Source organism: Salmo salar, chromosome ssa01 (genome assembly GCF_905237065.1).
Source record: "Salmo salar chromosome ssa01, Ssal_v3.1, whole genome shotgun sequence".
In the NCBI taxonomy this organism is placed as follows: domain Eukaryota; kingdom Metazoa; phylum Chordata; class Actinopteri; order Salmoniformes; family Salmonidae; genus Salmo; species Salmo salar.
Window position 1 is genome coordinate 122361977 of NC_059442.1, and position 13576 is coordinate 122375552.

Here is a 13576-nt window from a genome sequence, read left to right on the forward strand (position 1 = left end):
AAGTATCCCAATCAGTTCTCTCTGGAGATCTGTCTTTTGGTTTTTACTCCTACATATCACATTTGTCCGGTATTATGTGAGTATGTTTTATGGTGTTTGACTGTTTATTTGGTGGGAAAAGGGGGTACCAAGCCAAGTCGCCCATGGGCATACATTACCCGTAGGAATACTTTGTCTAAGAACACTAGTTAGAACTGGGCGGACCACCCGCTGTATTTTCTTGGTTACTTAGCTAGCTGTATTGAAGCAGGTAGACTAGCTTAGGGGTGCTTTTGGATATATATTATTTCTTTCCTTGGGTCCAGCTCAGCCCCTTTTCCCACACCCCATTAACGTGTTTAAACAATAAACCATTAGTGTTTGATGGTAAAGTTAAGTTGTCTGTGGTTATTAGTTCTCACTGTTCCTTTACACTATTATGATTTGTATGAGATATGTTACGGGTCTCGTTTCCATCCCCCCTAGACTGCAGGGCCAAAGGGATTTGTAACAGACAGAGTGAAACGGAAGCCTGTACAGAATAAAAATATCCCAAAACATGCATCCTGTTTGCAACAAGGCACTAAAGTAATACTGCAAAAAATGTGTTCTACTTTTTTTTCTCCTGAATACAAAGTGTTTTCTTTGGGGCACATCCAATACAACACATTACTGAGTATCACTCTCCATATTTTCAAGCTTAGTGGTGGCTGCATCATGACCTAAGCACAGGTAAAATCCTAGAGGAAAACCTTGTACAGTCTGCTTTGTACAAGAGTTGCTTACCAAGAAGACAGTGCATGTTCCTGAATTAGTTTTGACTTAAATCTGCTTGAAAGTCTATAAGACCTGAAAATGGTTGCAATGATCAACAACTAATTTAACATAGCTTGAAGAATTTTGAAAATAATACGTGGGAAATGTTGTAAAGCTCTTAGATACTTACCCAGAAAGAGTCACATACAGTGCCTTGCGAAAGTATTCGGCCCCCTTGAACGTTGACCTTTTGCCACATTTCAGGCTTCAAACATAAAGATATAAAACTATTTTTTTGTGAAGAATCAACAACAAGTGGGACACAATTATGAAGTGGAACGAAATTTATTGGATATTTCAAACTTTTTTAACAAATAAAAAACTGAAAAATTGGCTGTACAAAATTATTCAGCCCCCTTAAGTTAATACTTTGTAGCACCACCTTTTGCTGCGATTACAGCTGTAAGTCGCTTGGGGTATGTCTCTATCAGTTTTGCACATCGAGAGACTGAAATGTTTGCCCATTCCTCCTTGCAAAACAGCTCGAGCCCAGTGAGGTTGGATGGAGAGCGTTTGTGAACAGCAGTTTTCAGTTCTTTCCACAGATTCTTTATTGGATTCAGGTCTGGACTTTGACTTGGCCATTCTAACACCTGGATATGTTTATTTGTGAACCATTCCATTGTAGATTTTGCTTTATGTTTTGGATCATTGTCTTGTTGGAAGACAAATCTCCGTCCCAGTCTCAGGTCTTTTGCAGACTCCATCAGGTTTTCCAGAATGGACCTGTATTTGGCTCCATCCATCTTCCCATCAATTTTAACCATCTTCCCTGCCCCTGCTGAAGAAAAGCAGGCCCAAACCATGATGCTGCCACCACCATGTTTGACAGTGGGGATGGTGTGTTCAGGGTGATGAGCTGTGTTGCTTTTACGCCAAACATAACGTTTTGCATTGTTGCCAAAAAGTTTTGATTTTGGTTTCATCTGACCAGAGCACCTTCTTCCACATGTTTGGTGTGTCTCCCAGGTGGCTAGTGGCAAACTTTAAACAACACTTTTTATGGATATCTTTAAGAAATGGCTTTCTTCTTGCCACTCTTCCATAAAGGCCAGATTTGTGCAGTATATGACTGATTGTTGTCCTATGGACAGAGTCTCCCACCTCAGCTGTAGATCTCTGCAGTTCATCCAGAGCGATCATGGGCCTCTTGCCTGCATCTCTGATCAGTCTTCTCCTTGTATGAGCTGAAAGTTTAGAGGGACGGCCGGGTCTTCGTAGATTTGCAGTGGTCTGATACTCCTTCCATTTCAATATTATCGCTTGCACAGCGCTCCTTGGGATGTTTAAAGCTTGGGAAATCTTTTTGTATCCAAATCCGGCTTTAAACTTCTCCACAACAGTATCTCGGACCTGCCTGGTGTGTTCCTTGTTCTTCATGATGCTCTCTGCGCTTTAAACGGACCTCTGAGACTATCACAGAGCAGGTGCATTTATACGGAGACTTGATTACACACAGGTGGATTCTATTTATCATCATCATTAGTCATTTAGGTCAACATTGGATCATTCAGAGATCCTCACTGAACTTCTGGAGAGTTTGCTGCACTGAAAGTAAAGGGGCTGAATAATTTTGCACGCCCAATTTTTCAGTTTTTTATTTGTTAAAAAAGTTTGAAATATCCAATACATTTCGTTCCACTTCATGATTGTGTCCCACTTGTTGTTGATTCTTCACAAAAAATTACAGTTTTATATCTTTATGTTTGAAGCCTGAAATGTGGCAAAAGGTCGAAAAGTTCAAGGGGGCCGAATACTTTCGCAAGGCACAGTATGTAATCACTGCCAAAGGTGATTCTAACATGTATTGAGTCAGGGGTTCAATACTTATATAATCAAAATACGTTAGTGTTATTTTTCATGCAATTTTTTGGGAAATGCTAGAATTTTTCCTCCACTTTTACATTAGAGTATTTTGTGTAGATCGTTAAAAAAATCATTTTTAATACCACTTTGTAACAAAATTTTGAAAAAGGTCGAGGGTTGTGAATAGTTTCTGAAGGCACTGTATGTCCATGGCCCATGCTTGACTTGGGCAGGAGCTAACTGGAGCAGAGTACCGGCACCTCAAGATTTTTACTGCTTGAGTTCCTGCACCTTTTGAAGAATATTAGCACAATAGTATTTCCTGCAGAGTACCTGCACCTAAATATAAACAGCACCGGCACACAACATTATTACCAGCACCTATTTCAGTTCAAGTCTAGCAAAGTTAATGGCAATATTGAGGTGAACAAAACAGAGTAAACGTCTGAGGTTAGTGCCATAGTCTGCAGTGGTATTAATGAATGAAACCTTCCCTCCTGGATGCAAGGTTTCTGTCAGAGCAGTAGGTAGTTGTAATTATGTGCGTAATGTAAATGTTTGTGCGAGTGTACACTCAAACTTCCTACCTGTCCCACCAACTCCCCATGGCGTTTGGATATCTCGTCTGTAACCACAGAGACATAGCGGCTCTGTTCGTCGAGGATCATGGCCAGCTGACGGTGAAGCTGTTTGATCTCCTGGTGGATCTGGTTCTGACCCTCAAACACCTGGCGGATCTCCCTGTCGTTGACACTCTCGTACATTTCCTCGACTTAACACAGAACAGGACACACCTGTTGCACCAAGTATTAGCATCTTGACAGCCTAGCATCCATTGTTAGCATCTAGTATGTACAAAGTAGCCAATAACCTGCATTAGACTTGATTTGTTTTCTGTTATTTAAAATTGTGCTGACCAACTGTAGGTTATACAGAGTCACACACACACACGCAGTTGAAGTCGGAAGTTTACAAAACACCTAAGTCAGAGTCATTAACACTTAGGTTGGAGTCAATAACTCGTTTTTCAACCACCCCACAAATTTCTTGTTAACAAACTAAAGTTTTGGCAAGTTGGTTAGGACATCTACTTTGTGCATGACACAAGTAATTTTTCCCACAATTGTTTACAGTCAGATTATTTCACGGTATCATAAATCCAGTGGGTCAGAAGTTTACATACACTACGTTGACCGTGCCTTTAAAAAGCTTGGAAAATTCCAGAAAATGTCATTGCTTTAGAAGCTTCTGATAGGCTAATTGACATCATTTGAGTCAATTGGAGGTGTACCTGTGGATGTATTTCAAGGCCTACCTTCAAAACTCAGTGCCACTTTGCTTGACATCATGCAAAAATCCAAATAAATTAGCCAAGACCTCGGAAAAATAATTGTAGACCTCCACAAGTCTGGGTCATCCTTGGGAGCAATTTCCAAGCGCCTGAAGGTACCACGTTCATCTGTACAAAAAAATAGTATGCAAGTACAAACACCATGGGACCACGCAGCCATCATTCCGCTCAGGAAGAAGACACGTTCTGTCTCCTAGAGATGAACGTAATTTGGTGCGAAAAGTGCAAATCAATCCCAGAACAACAGCAAAGGACCTTGTGAAGATGCTGGAGGAAACCGGTACAAACGTATCTATATCCACAGTAAAATGAGTCCTATATCGACATAACCTGAAAGGCTGCTCAGCAAGGAAGAAGCCACTGCTCCAAAACCGCCATAAAAAAGCCAGATTACAGTTTGCAACTGCACATGGGGACAAAGAAAGTCTGGTCTAATGAAACAAAAATAGAACTGTTTGGCCATAATGACCATCATTATGTTTAGAGGAAAAAGGGGGATGCTTTCAAGCCGAACACCACAATCCAAACCGAGAAGCACGGGGGTGGCAGCATCATGTTGTGGGGGTGCTTTGCTGCAGGAGGGACTGGTGCACTTCACAAAATAGATGGCATCATGAGGGAGGAAAACTGTGTATATATTGAAGCAACATCTCAAGAAATCAGTCAGGAAGTTAAAGCTTGGTCGCAAATGGGTCTTCCAAATGAACAATGTTCCCAAGCATACTTCCGAAGTTGTGGCAAAATGGCTTAAGGACAACAAAGTCAAGGTATTGGAGTGGCCATCACAAAGCCCTGACCTCAATTCTATAGAACATTTGTGGGCAGTACTGAAAAAGCGTGTGCAAGCAAGGAGGCCTACAAACCTGACTCAGTTACACCAGCTCTGTCAGGAGGAATGGGCCAAAATTCACCCAACTTATTGTGGGGAGCTTGTGGAAGGCTACCCGAAACGTTTGACCCAAATTAAACAATTTAAAGGCAATGCTGCCAAATACTAATTGAGTATGTAAACTTCTGACCCTCTGGGAATGTGATGAAAAAAACTAAAGCTGAAATCAATCACTGTACTATTATTGGCATTTCACATTCTTAAAATAAAGTGGTAATCCTAACTGACCTAAAACAGGGAATCTTTACTAGGATTAAATGTCAGTAATTGTGAAAAACTGAGTTTAAATGCATTTAGCTAAGGTGCATGTAAACTTCCGACTTCAACTCTCTATCTATCTATATATCTATATATATACACACACACATATACACCCAGTAATTTATTGTGTAAACCACATTTCGGCATCACAGTGCGTTCTTCACCCTGAAGAAGGCACTGATGCCAAAAATGTGGTGTTTTAACCAATAAATTACGGGGAGCTTATATAGTGTGCGTCTGTCTTTAGTTACATTTAATTGACCAAACTATTGAATATTATATATATATTATATATATTAATATCAATATTAAATAAAGTATATTAGTCGCAATATAAAAAGTATGAAGTATAACACATTTTTTCAGTGAAACTAACTGGGTTCTCTCTGGACTTCCGGATGCTCCTTCTGATAGTCATCTTTCTTTTTGTCTAGCTCCTGCTGAAAGTTCTCAAATTCCTCCTGGTACTTGTCCTGCTCCTCCTTGGGCATCTCTGCTTCAGGTGCAGGCTTCAATGGGACAGAAAACAACCACTCTGAACCCGCACCGAAGAGACTGAGGCCCCTTACTTATATCACGCTTTATCATACACCTATTGAAATACCCACACAAGTCACAATTTCACTCAGATCTTCTTCCAATTAAATATTACTGGAGATTGGTATAACTAAGAACTGGTAGTGGTAGAAAATAAGACGACATACCAGCTCTGAGAAGTATAACTAAGAAAATCTAGCTACCAGTTCTTGGCCAGGTTCTGTTAGTCTGAACGTCAAGAAGGACAGGACATCATGGTCATCTGGAAGATTTAAAAAAAATGCATTAAACATCATTTAAAAATAAATCTATCATGATGTAACGTTAAGCAAGGGCATCAATTGGGTATGGCAGTCGCCATATCCAAGTTCAACACCAACAATTTAAAAAAGGCTATGAAAATCATTCCAATCCCAATTAAAAAGCAAATTCAGTGTAGCGGTATTAGCGGGCTGGCTTTAGGACAATGCGGTTAGCTCTGAGCAGGGGGGAAAGATGTTTGCCTGGCTGGCAGGCTTAGAGGACTATGAAAAGCACATCGACACAGCTCTGCAGTGAACAGCAATACTTCTCTCAAAAGATGGCTGTACAGTGAGGGGAAAAAGTAAAGTATTTGATCCCCTGCTGATTTTGTACGTTTGCCCACTGACAAAGAAATGATCAGTCTATAATTTTAATGGTAGGTTTATTTGAACAGTGAGAGACAGAATAACAACAAAAAAATCCAGAAAAACGCATGTCAAAAATGTTATAAATTGATTTGCATTTTAATGAGGGAAATAAGTATTTGACCCCCTCTCAATCAGAAAGATTTCTGGCTCCCAGGTGTCTTTTATACAGTAACGAGCTGAGATTAGGAGCAAACTGTTAAAGGGAGTGCTCCTAATCTCAGTTTGTTACCTGTATAAAAGACACCTGTCCACAGAAGCGATCAGATTCCAAACTCTCCACCATGGCCAAGACCAAAGAGCTCTCCAAGGATGTCAGGGACAAGATTGTTGACCTACACAAGGCTGGAATGGGCTACAAGACCATCGCAAAGCAGCTTGGTGAGAAGGTGACAGTTGGTGGGATTATTCGCAAATGGAAGAAACACAAAAGAACTGTCAATATCCCTCGGCCTGGGGCTCCATGCAAGAACTCACCTCGTGGAGTTGCAATGATCATGAGAACGGTGAGGAATCAGCCCAGAACTACACGGGAGGATTTTGTCAATGATATCAAGGCAGCTGGGACCATAGTCACCAAGAAAACAATTGGTAACACACTACACCGTGAAGGACTGAAATCCTGCAGCACCCGCAATGTCCCCCTGCTCAAGAAAGCACATATACATGCCCGTCTGAAGTTTGCTAATGAACATCTGAATGATTCAGTGGACAACTGGTGAAAGTGTTGTGGTCAGATGAGACCAAAATGGAGCTCTTTGGCATCAACTCAAAGTGTTTGTAGGAGGAGGAAGAATGCTGCCTATGACACTAAGAACACCATCCACACCGTCAAACATGGAGGTGGAAACATGCTTTGGGGGTGTTTTTCTGCTAAGGGGTCAGGATAACTTCACCGCATCAAAGGGACGATGGACGGGGCCATGTACCGTCAAATCTTGGGTGAGAACCTCCTTCCCTCAGCCTGGGCATTGAAAATGGGTCGTGGATGGGTATTCCAGCATGACAATGACCCAAAACACACAGCCAAGGCAACAAAGGAGTGGCTCAAGAAGCAGCACATTAAGGTCCTGGAGTGGCCTAGCCAGTCTCCAGACATTAATCCCATAGAGAATCTGTGGAGGGAGCTGAAGGTTCGAGTTGCCAAACATCAGCCTGGAAACCTTAATGACTTGGAGAAGATCTGCAAAGAGGAGTGGGACAAAATCCCTCCTGAGATGTGTGCAAACCTGGTGGCCAACTACAATAAATGTCTGACCTCTGTGATTGCCAACAAGGGTTTTGCCACCAAGTACTAAGTCATGTTTTGCAGAGGGGTCAAATACTTATTTCCCTCATTAAAATGCAAATAATTTTATAACATTTTTTACATGCGTTTTCCTGGATTTTTTTGTTGTTATTCTGTCTCTCACTGTTGAAATAAACCTACCATTAAAATGATAGACTGATCATTTCTTTGTCAGTGGGAAAACGTACAAAAACAGCAGGGGATCAAATACTTTTTCCCCCTCACTGTAGATGCTGTTTGACTTGACATGAAACTATACAAGCCAAGGTGATAAAGGCTGGAGTCAATTTATGCTTTTGTTTGGCTGTTCTTTAAATTACATGACATTTTTTAAATTGTGAAGAAATGCAGTAAATGAGCTTCAACTTTATAAAAATTCTTTGTCACTTTGCCATAACCTAGGTTTAGCTGAACTTTTGCCTGACAATAATAATCCTAGCGTGACATTTTAAGCAGTTAAATTAATGTTTACAGAAGAGTCAAATCTAATTAGAAAGAAATGACAAACTTGCTTTTGGCAAGTTTAATAATACATTACAACCACATTATAATGCATTACACCTGCAGGCCTTAAGTAAATTGTTACCAAGTACCACCTGCTAGACCTCCCGTGGCAGCTGAGATGCCAAAGTAGCCCTCCTGAGGAATGATCATGTTGTCCACCTTGGTACAGAACTCATAGTCATCCTTATCTGGTGTGAAACCATTGTTGATCAGCACCTGAGGGGACAGAGAACAGCATGTCAATTAAGGCAATCAATTGAAAAATGCCCAATATAAAAAGATGAGGCTTTTTTTTGTGCACAATGCAAAACTGTTCAGTATCTACATCTCTGATGTGGAGAAAAACAGAGTAAAAAGGCAGAGATCAGAGTATAGACAGTGGTATCGATGAGTACAAGGGTGAGAGATTATTTGAGAACATTGATTGAATATTGTCCTACCGTTAGTGTCTTCTTGTAGTATGTTATTTTGGCTCTGACAGGATAGGGTTTGTTACGAAAGTCTCTTAAGCATGTTCCCAGGGCTTGAGTCGTACCATCACTTCAAAAAAAGAATCCTGTTTAGACACTAAAACTGAACACTATATTATAGTAGTAGTACTTCATACAGTATATTTCAAGATAAATTAATTGATCCCCACAAGAATCGACAATAAGACAAAAGAACAAAGGCCAACGTTGATCCATATAACGTATGAAATACACATGTATGATAGCAGCACGAAAAGCAAGTGCAGAGGATAAAATGCTCCATATACAGTATGGTCAAACAAATAACATTTCCAAAAGTAAATGTTTTAGAGATTTGAGAAATTAAGGAAAACATTTCAAATGTAATTTCCTCCTATTATTGTAAACTGCATTTTCAGCAGTGACAAAACAGAAAACAGTGTGAACTCTAAGACATAGGCCTAGATCAACTGGCACAGAGAAGTGATTTAAAGCTTTCACTGTCAAGGGAGATTAGGAAGAGATAGGACTATAATCTCTAACCACAAATATACTGTATAATATTTTCTAATCTTCTTTAAATTATTTACATTTTCCTTTTGTGATGTCAGTGAGGCAAGGAAATGTTGACTTACTTTGGGTGATCATAAACAAGTTTGCCATTGTTTCCCACCACCAGCACAGCAGGGTTATTTTTCTAAAACAAACAGTTAAACATTAATATACCTAATCTATGTTTTGAAGGTCATTTGGGTTTATTTTATCCAATCCCAGCATACGTCCTCATCAGACCTAGGCATACTACTTGAAAGTATGAAAACAGTTTTTGTATCCAAGTGTGTATAGTATCAATCTATTATTCCTATAATTTGCATTGTAGTAATTTAATATTAAAGGTATATGATATACACTTGATTTTACCTATGAGTAAATAAATAAATGCATTATATTTTGTATTTTATGAATATATAATTAATATGGCAACCAACCTTCCCATCGTTGTCAAAGGAATCGAAGAAGATGCCGATGCCATTCCAGTTGTCAGCGGCTCCATAGACAGGACCATCTAGGCCTTGTGCAGTGGTGAACCATATCGCCTATTAGAGGGACAGACAGAAATTAAGACATGGAGAGACTGAAGGACCAAAAATACTTGTTTAACTGTCTAAATAACTATATGTAACAGTAGAGCAGCAAACAGGCAGAGAGATAAACATGGGGACAATAGATACAGTAAGATGTAAAGTATAGTCAAAGCATAATGTAGGAATTGAACCCACGACCTTGGAGTTACTAGCGCCAAACTTTCACCAACTGAGCCACACAGGGACAGGACCGACAGAGATAAACATGGTTATTAACCTGAAGTCTGAGCCTGTAGGTCAGTACAACTCCACATCCTCTACTAGCACAACAGCCACCATAATATATAGGACTATGTCTCAATGGACAGAAATAACTTTTTCACACCATCCTTTATCAGTCTAGAAATAATGAATTAACTGTAGCAGAGGGTAGAAACCATACCACTATATTTGAAACCAGACCATTCAACTGCAAGTCTCGTATTTTTGAATACCTGGCTGTCCCGTCTTCAGTCAGCTGTTTGTTTCACAACACATAATTCTAAAACCGGCTAGTTTTGTCTCCTCTTTCCTAATAGAGGCTGTTTAATTAACCAGGCTTACGTTTACTTTACTGCTTTTGGGTAAAGTTGGTCGACTTAAATGAAGTTGATATATTTATTATTAAAACGTTTACAACAGTTATTTAATTTTCATGATGGTCTTCATCCATAAATGTCATTTACACAATTACTGTCCAGCCCTAGTGCTGGCCCTGATATTTAACTGGCTCTTTTCACATTGTCCTTTCTAGCATTGTTCCAGCAACTAAGATGGATGCGTAACCAGGCCTGTAAAGTACAGCTTGATCAGCTACAACATGTAGTGTGAAAAGGTCTAAAGCAGAGATGGGCACTAACTCTCAACTTACTGTTGAGCGTTAGAATCATCGAATACACAAGGTGCATTTCATTGTGCATCAGCAGTCACTTAATTAGCCCATGTCAGCAAAAAAACATTTAGGTTGGTAAGTTAGTCTAGTGGCCAGCTATGTAAACTCGTAGTAAGCATGACCGAACTACCGACCGGTGTGGGGCCCAATGATCATCAGTTACCATATTAAAAACTGCAAACATGTGCCTCCACCCTATGGAAAAATTTGTAGAATTGCAGGAAATGATCAGTAAAACTGCAAAATCTTCTCTCCACCCCATGGCAAAGTGTAGATTAGCAGGAAATAAAATATAAAAATAACTTTCAAGTTTTTTTTTTCTCTCTTCGCTGTCACGAGGGGGGCCACTAAATGTTTTGCTCGCAAGGTGGGGCATGGATGTGGGTATGCAGACCCACGAGCCACTGTGGCCTCTCATGAGTTTTGTTTTTTGTGATCCCCCACCCTCATCAGTTGCCCATCCCTGGTCTAGAGTCAAAGTGAATAGAAGCCATAGGTTCCAGCAACTATGGTAGAGTTGTAATCAGCCGAGTACAGTTCAGCTCAGCAGTGAAAAATTCAGTGTATGGAAACCATAGAAATAAGGTGTTATTCAGTTCTTACCAGGCCGTCAGCTCCCATCTTCCCCCGTCCAGACACACGAAAGGTCACCTCAACCTCCCAGTGGTCAAAGTTGACCGTGTTTTTGGTCCAGACTGAGCCCTTCTGACTCCTGAGAGAGGGGGTGATACGGACCTGGTCGGCACTGGGGATGGCATCTGGAACACAAGGTTGATAGTTTGCAGGGTTGGGAGGGGTACATTCTAGTTAATGTTCAATGCATTCATACTGTCCTAACTGACAAAAAAAAAAGTAGCTTCTCATGCATTCAAAAAGTTACTGAATTTAAACTGAACAGAAACCTCACTCTGCGAAGGTCCAGAAATACTTGTTTAACTGTATAGTGTAACTACATATGGAGAAACAGTAGCTTATTGGCACAGGGAAAACAATTGACCAGGAAGTTAATTTTCTTACAAAGCTTGAGGTTAGGAACATAAATGTGTGTTCAGCCCATGCACACCTTAATACGTGTGCTCCTGGGATTATGTCCAAGGCCCGCTGTCAGTAACATTAATATATCTGAAAGCCTCCTATGTAAAGGACAGAGAGACATTATAAAAGGCCTAGTATTGTTAACAGTGCAATGTTAAGCCATGCACTGTTAAGCCATGCTTGTCAGGCTTATGGCTAGAAACAAGATCATGCTATATCCAAATTACCTCGCTCGTGTTAGGCTTTATTGTCTAGCCAAGACAGATAAGGCCTGGGAAAAGAGAAATATGGGTAATAGCAACTAGTCTAGTGCAACCAGGCTTTGGCATATGGACCTTTGCCTACACTTATTTGGTGTGACCAAATTCTAAATGACAATTGTACATGTGTAGAGCCACATGCCATCTCACTACAGCCTATACTGATAACAAAAGGGCACCATTGTAAAATGGACTCAAATCTGGGTGCGTCATCAGCTGGACCGTTGCATGGTTTTTAAACATACTGATTTGTTAACCCTTTACGTTACACAAAACCATACCAGACTAGGTGACAAGCAGGCCACTTCAATAGGAAAGAAATTCAATGCTCGCCAACTTCAAAAGCGCTCTCAAATATTAGGTATTGTGAAACCTGCCTGCTGTATCATGTGAGTGGTTGTGTGTTGCAAGGAGAAATCCAAAACTTGGACTAACAAGAGGAATGTTAACATTCCAGATTTATCTCTCTGTGTGCAAGTCATCCATGTTTCTTTGTAAGACTATTGTAGAAAGGAACCAACTGAACTATTAAGTGTCAGCTAAAAAAAAAAAAGTGGGCTGGCAGGTATACAGATGGTACTACTTTGGGTAGGGTGATTTAGCCAGCTGGCAGGCAAGTGCCTGAAACCCTACCTCTTCAAAAGAGTATTTTAAAATATTCCTCCCCCTTTAGCTCCGACTTTACTGAGAACTAGTTTATTGAGGAAAAGTGTAGTTACTTAAGCCTGTGATGTGGTTGTCCCACCTAACTATCTATCTTAAGATGAATTCACTAACTAAGTCACTCTGGATAAGAGTCGCATATTGCCTGACGGTGCATGTACCTTTCTCTTCTCCTGCTTCTCTATAGTATTCTAAAGCTGCTGGCTATTTAACGGCCATGACATGTTGAAACGAGTTTGATATCATGTTTAGAAACTGTAGCAAGCCAAGTCTGCACAGTCGAGAACTTCTCTACACAACAATGAACTGATCCCCCTACAGAACTTCTCTACAGCAGGCAGTAGCCGGATAGTTACAACAAACGTGTCAAATGTTTCCCCTACATGCAAAATAGCTATCGCAGCTGATTTTCCACTATACCTATTTATAGGTTATGATCATTGATAACGGTAAGCAACAGCCTAGCCAGTCAAACTGAAACTTACTTCCAATGTGCACCCAAAAAGGAATAATCCCGTCGGTTTGAGACAGGTGCGGTCCCTTGAAACTGTACTTGTATTCAAATCGGCGGTGTGGGGCTTCTTCAGTCGATGCACCGGCAACAACATTATCGGCATTACTGTGATGACATGTTAAAGTTAATATTAATAAACAAGCATCAACAGCCAGACACCTTCCAATGGTCACCGCCATCTTTTGGTATCACTGCTTACGTAGCATTGAAACAGAGAGGATGACGGGAATGCCTGTTGGGCCAACAGGGCGCTTTCTTATTGGTTGAATCCTAGACACAGCCGAGTTGCGGCCACTGAGGTATAATATGACCGGTTGCAGCTTGCTTGTACTTCACAGAACGCAACTAAATTACACTGTAGCCTTAGATAAATTATACATTGTATCCTGGTATGTGTCTGCATTTATTTCACAATGTAAACAACGATTCTGTTTCTTTAAAAGAAATGTGCCTTATTTAGAGGATCAGGTTTCATCCAGTGTGATGTCTATTTGTATTTATTTTATTTATTTACATGTTATTTTATCAGTGAATCATAAA

At 40.3% G+C, this 13576-nt stretch overlaps 1 protein-coding gene across 3 annotated transcripts in view; it reads right to left on the reverse strand.

Annotated features, from left to right (window-relative positions):
* The window catches only part of LOC106595543 (protein ERGIC-53), a 35069-nt gene extending 21803 nt beyond the window's left edge, over positions 1-13266 (reverse strand). For 2 of the 3 annotated variants that reach the window (XM_045688067.1, XM_045688069.1), the window contains exons 1-9: positions 13008-13266; positions 11168-11322; positions 9538-9645; positions 9184-9245; positions 8540-8639; positions 8189-8315; positions 5843-5901; positions 5479-5611; positions 3189-3373 (exon numbers count right to left, since the gene is read on the reverse strand). In XM_045688067.1, coding sequence (XP_045544023.1) covers positions 3189-3373; positions 5479-5611; positions 5843-5901; positions 8189-8315; positions 8540-8639; positions 9184-9245; positions 9538-9645; positions 11168-11322; positions 13008-13215 — 1137 coding nt within the window. In that variant the 5' untranslated portion in view covers positions 13216-13266. The remainder of the gene's footprint in view (positions 1-3188; positions 3374-5478; positions 5612-5842; positions 5902-8188; positions 8316-8539; positions 8640-9183; positions 9246-9537; positions 9646-11167; positions 11323-13007) is intronic. The other variant, XM_045688068.1, reaches the window with a different exon arrangement.
* Between the last annotated feature and the right edge of the window lie 310 nt (positions 13267-13576).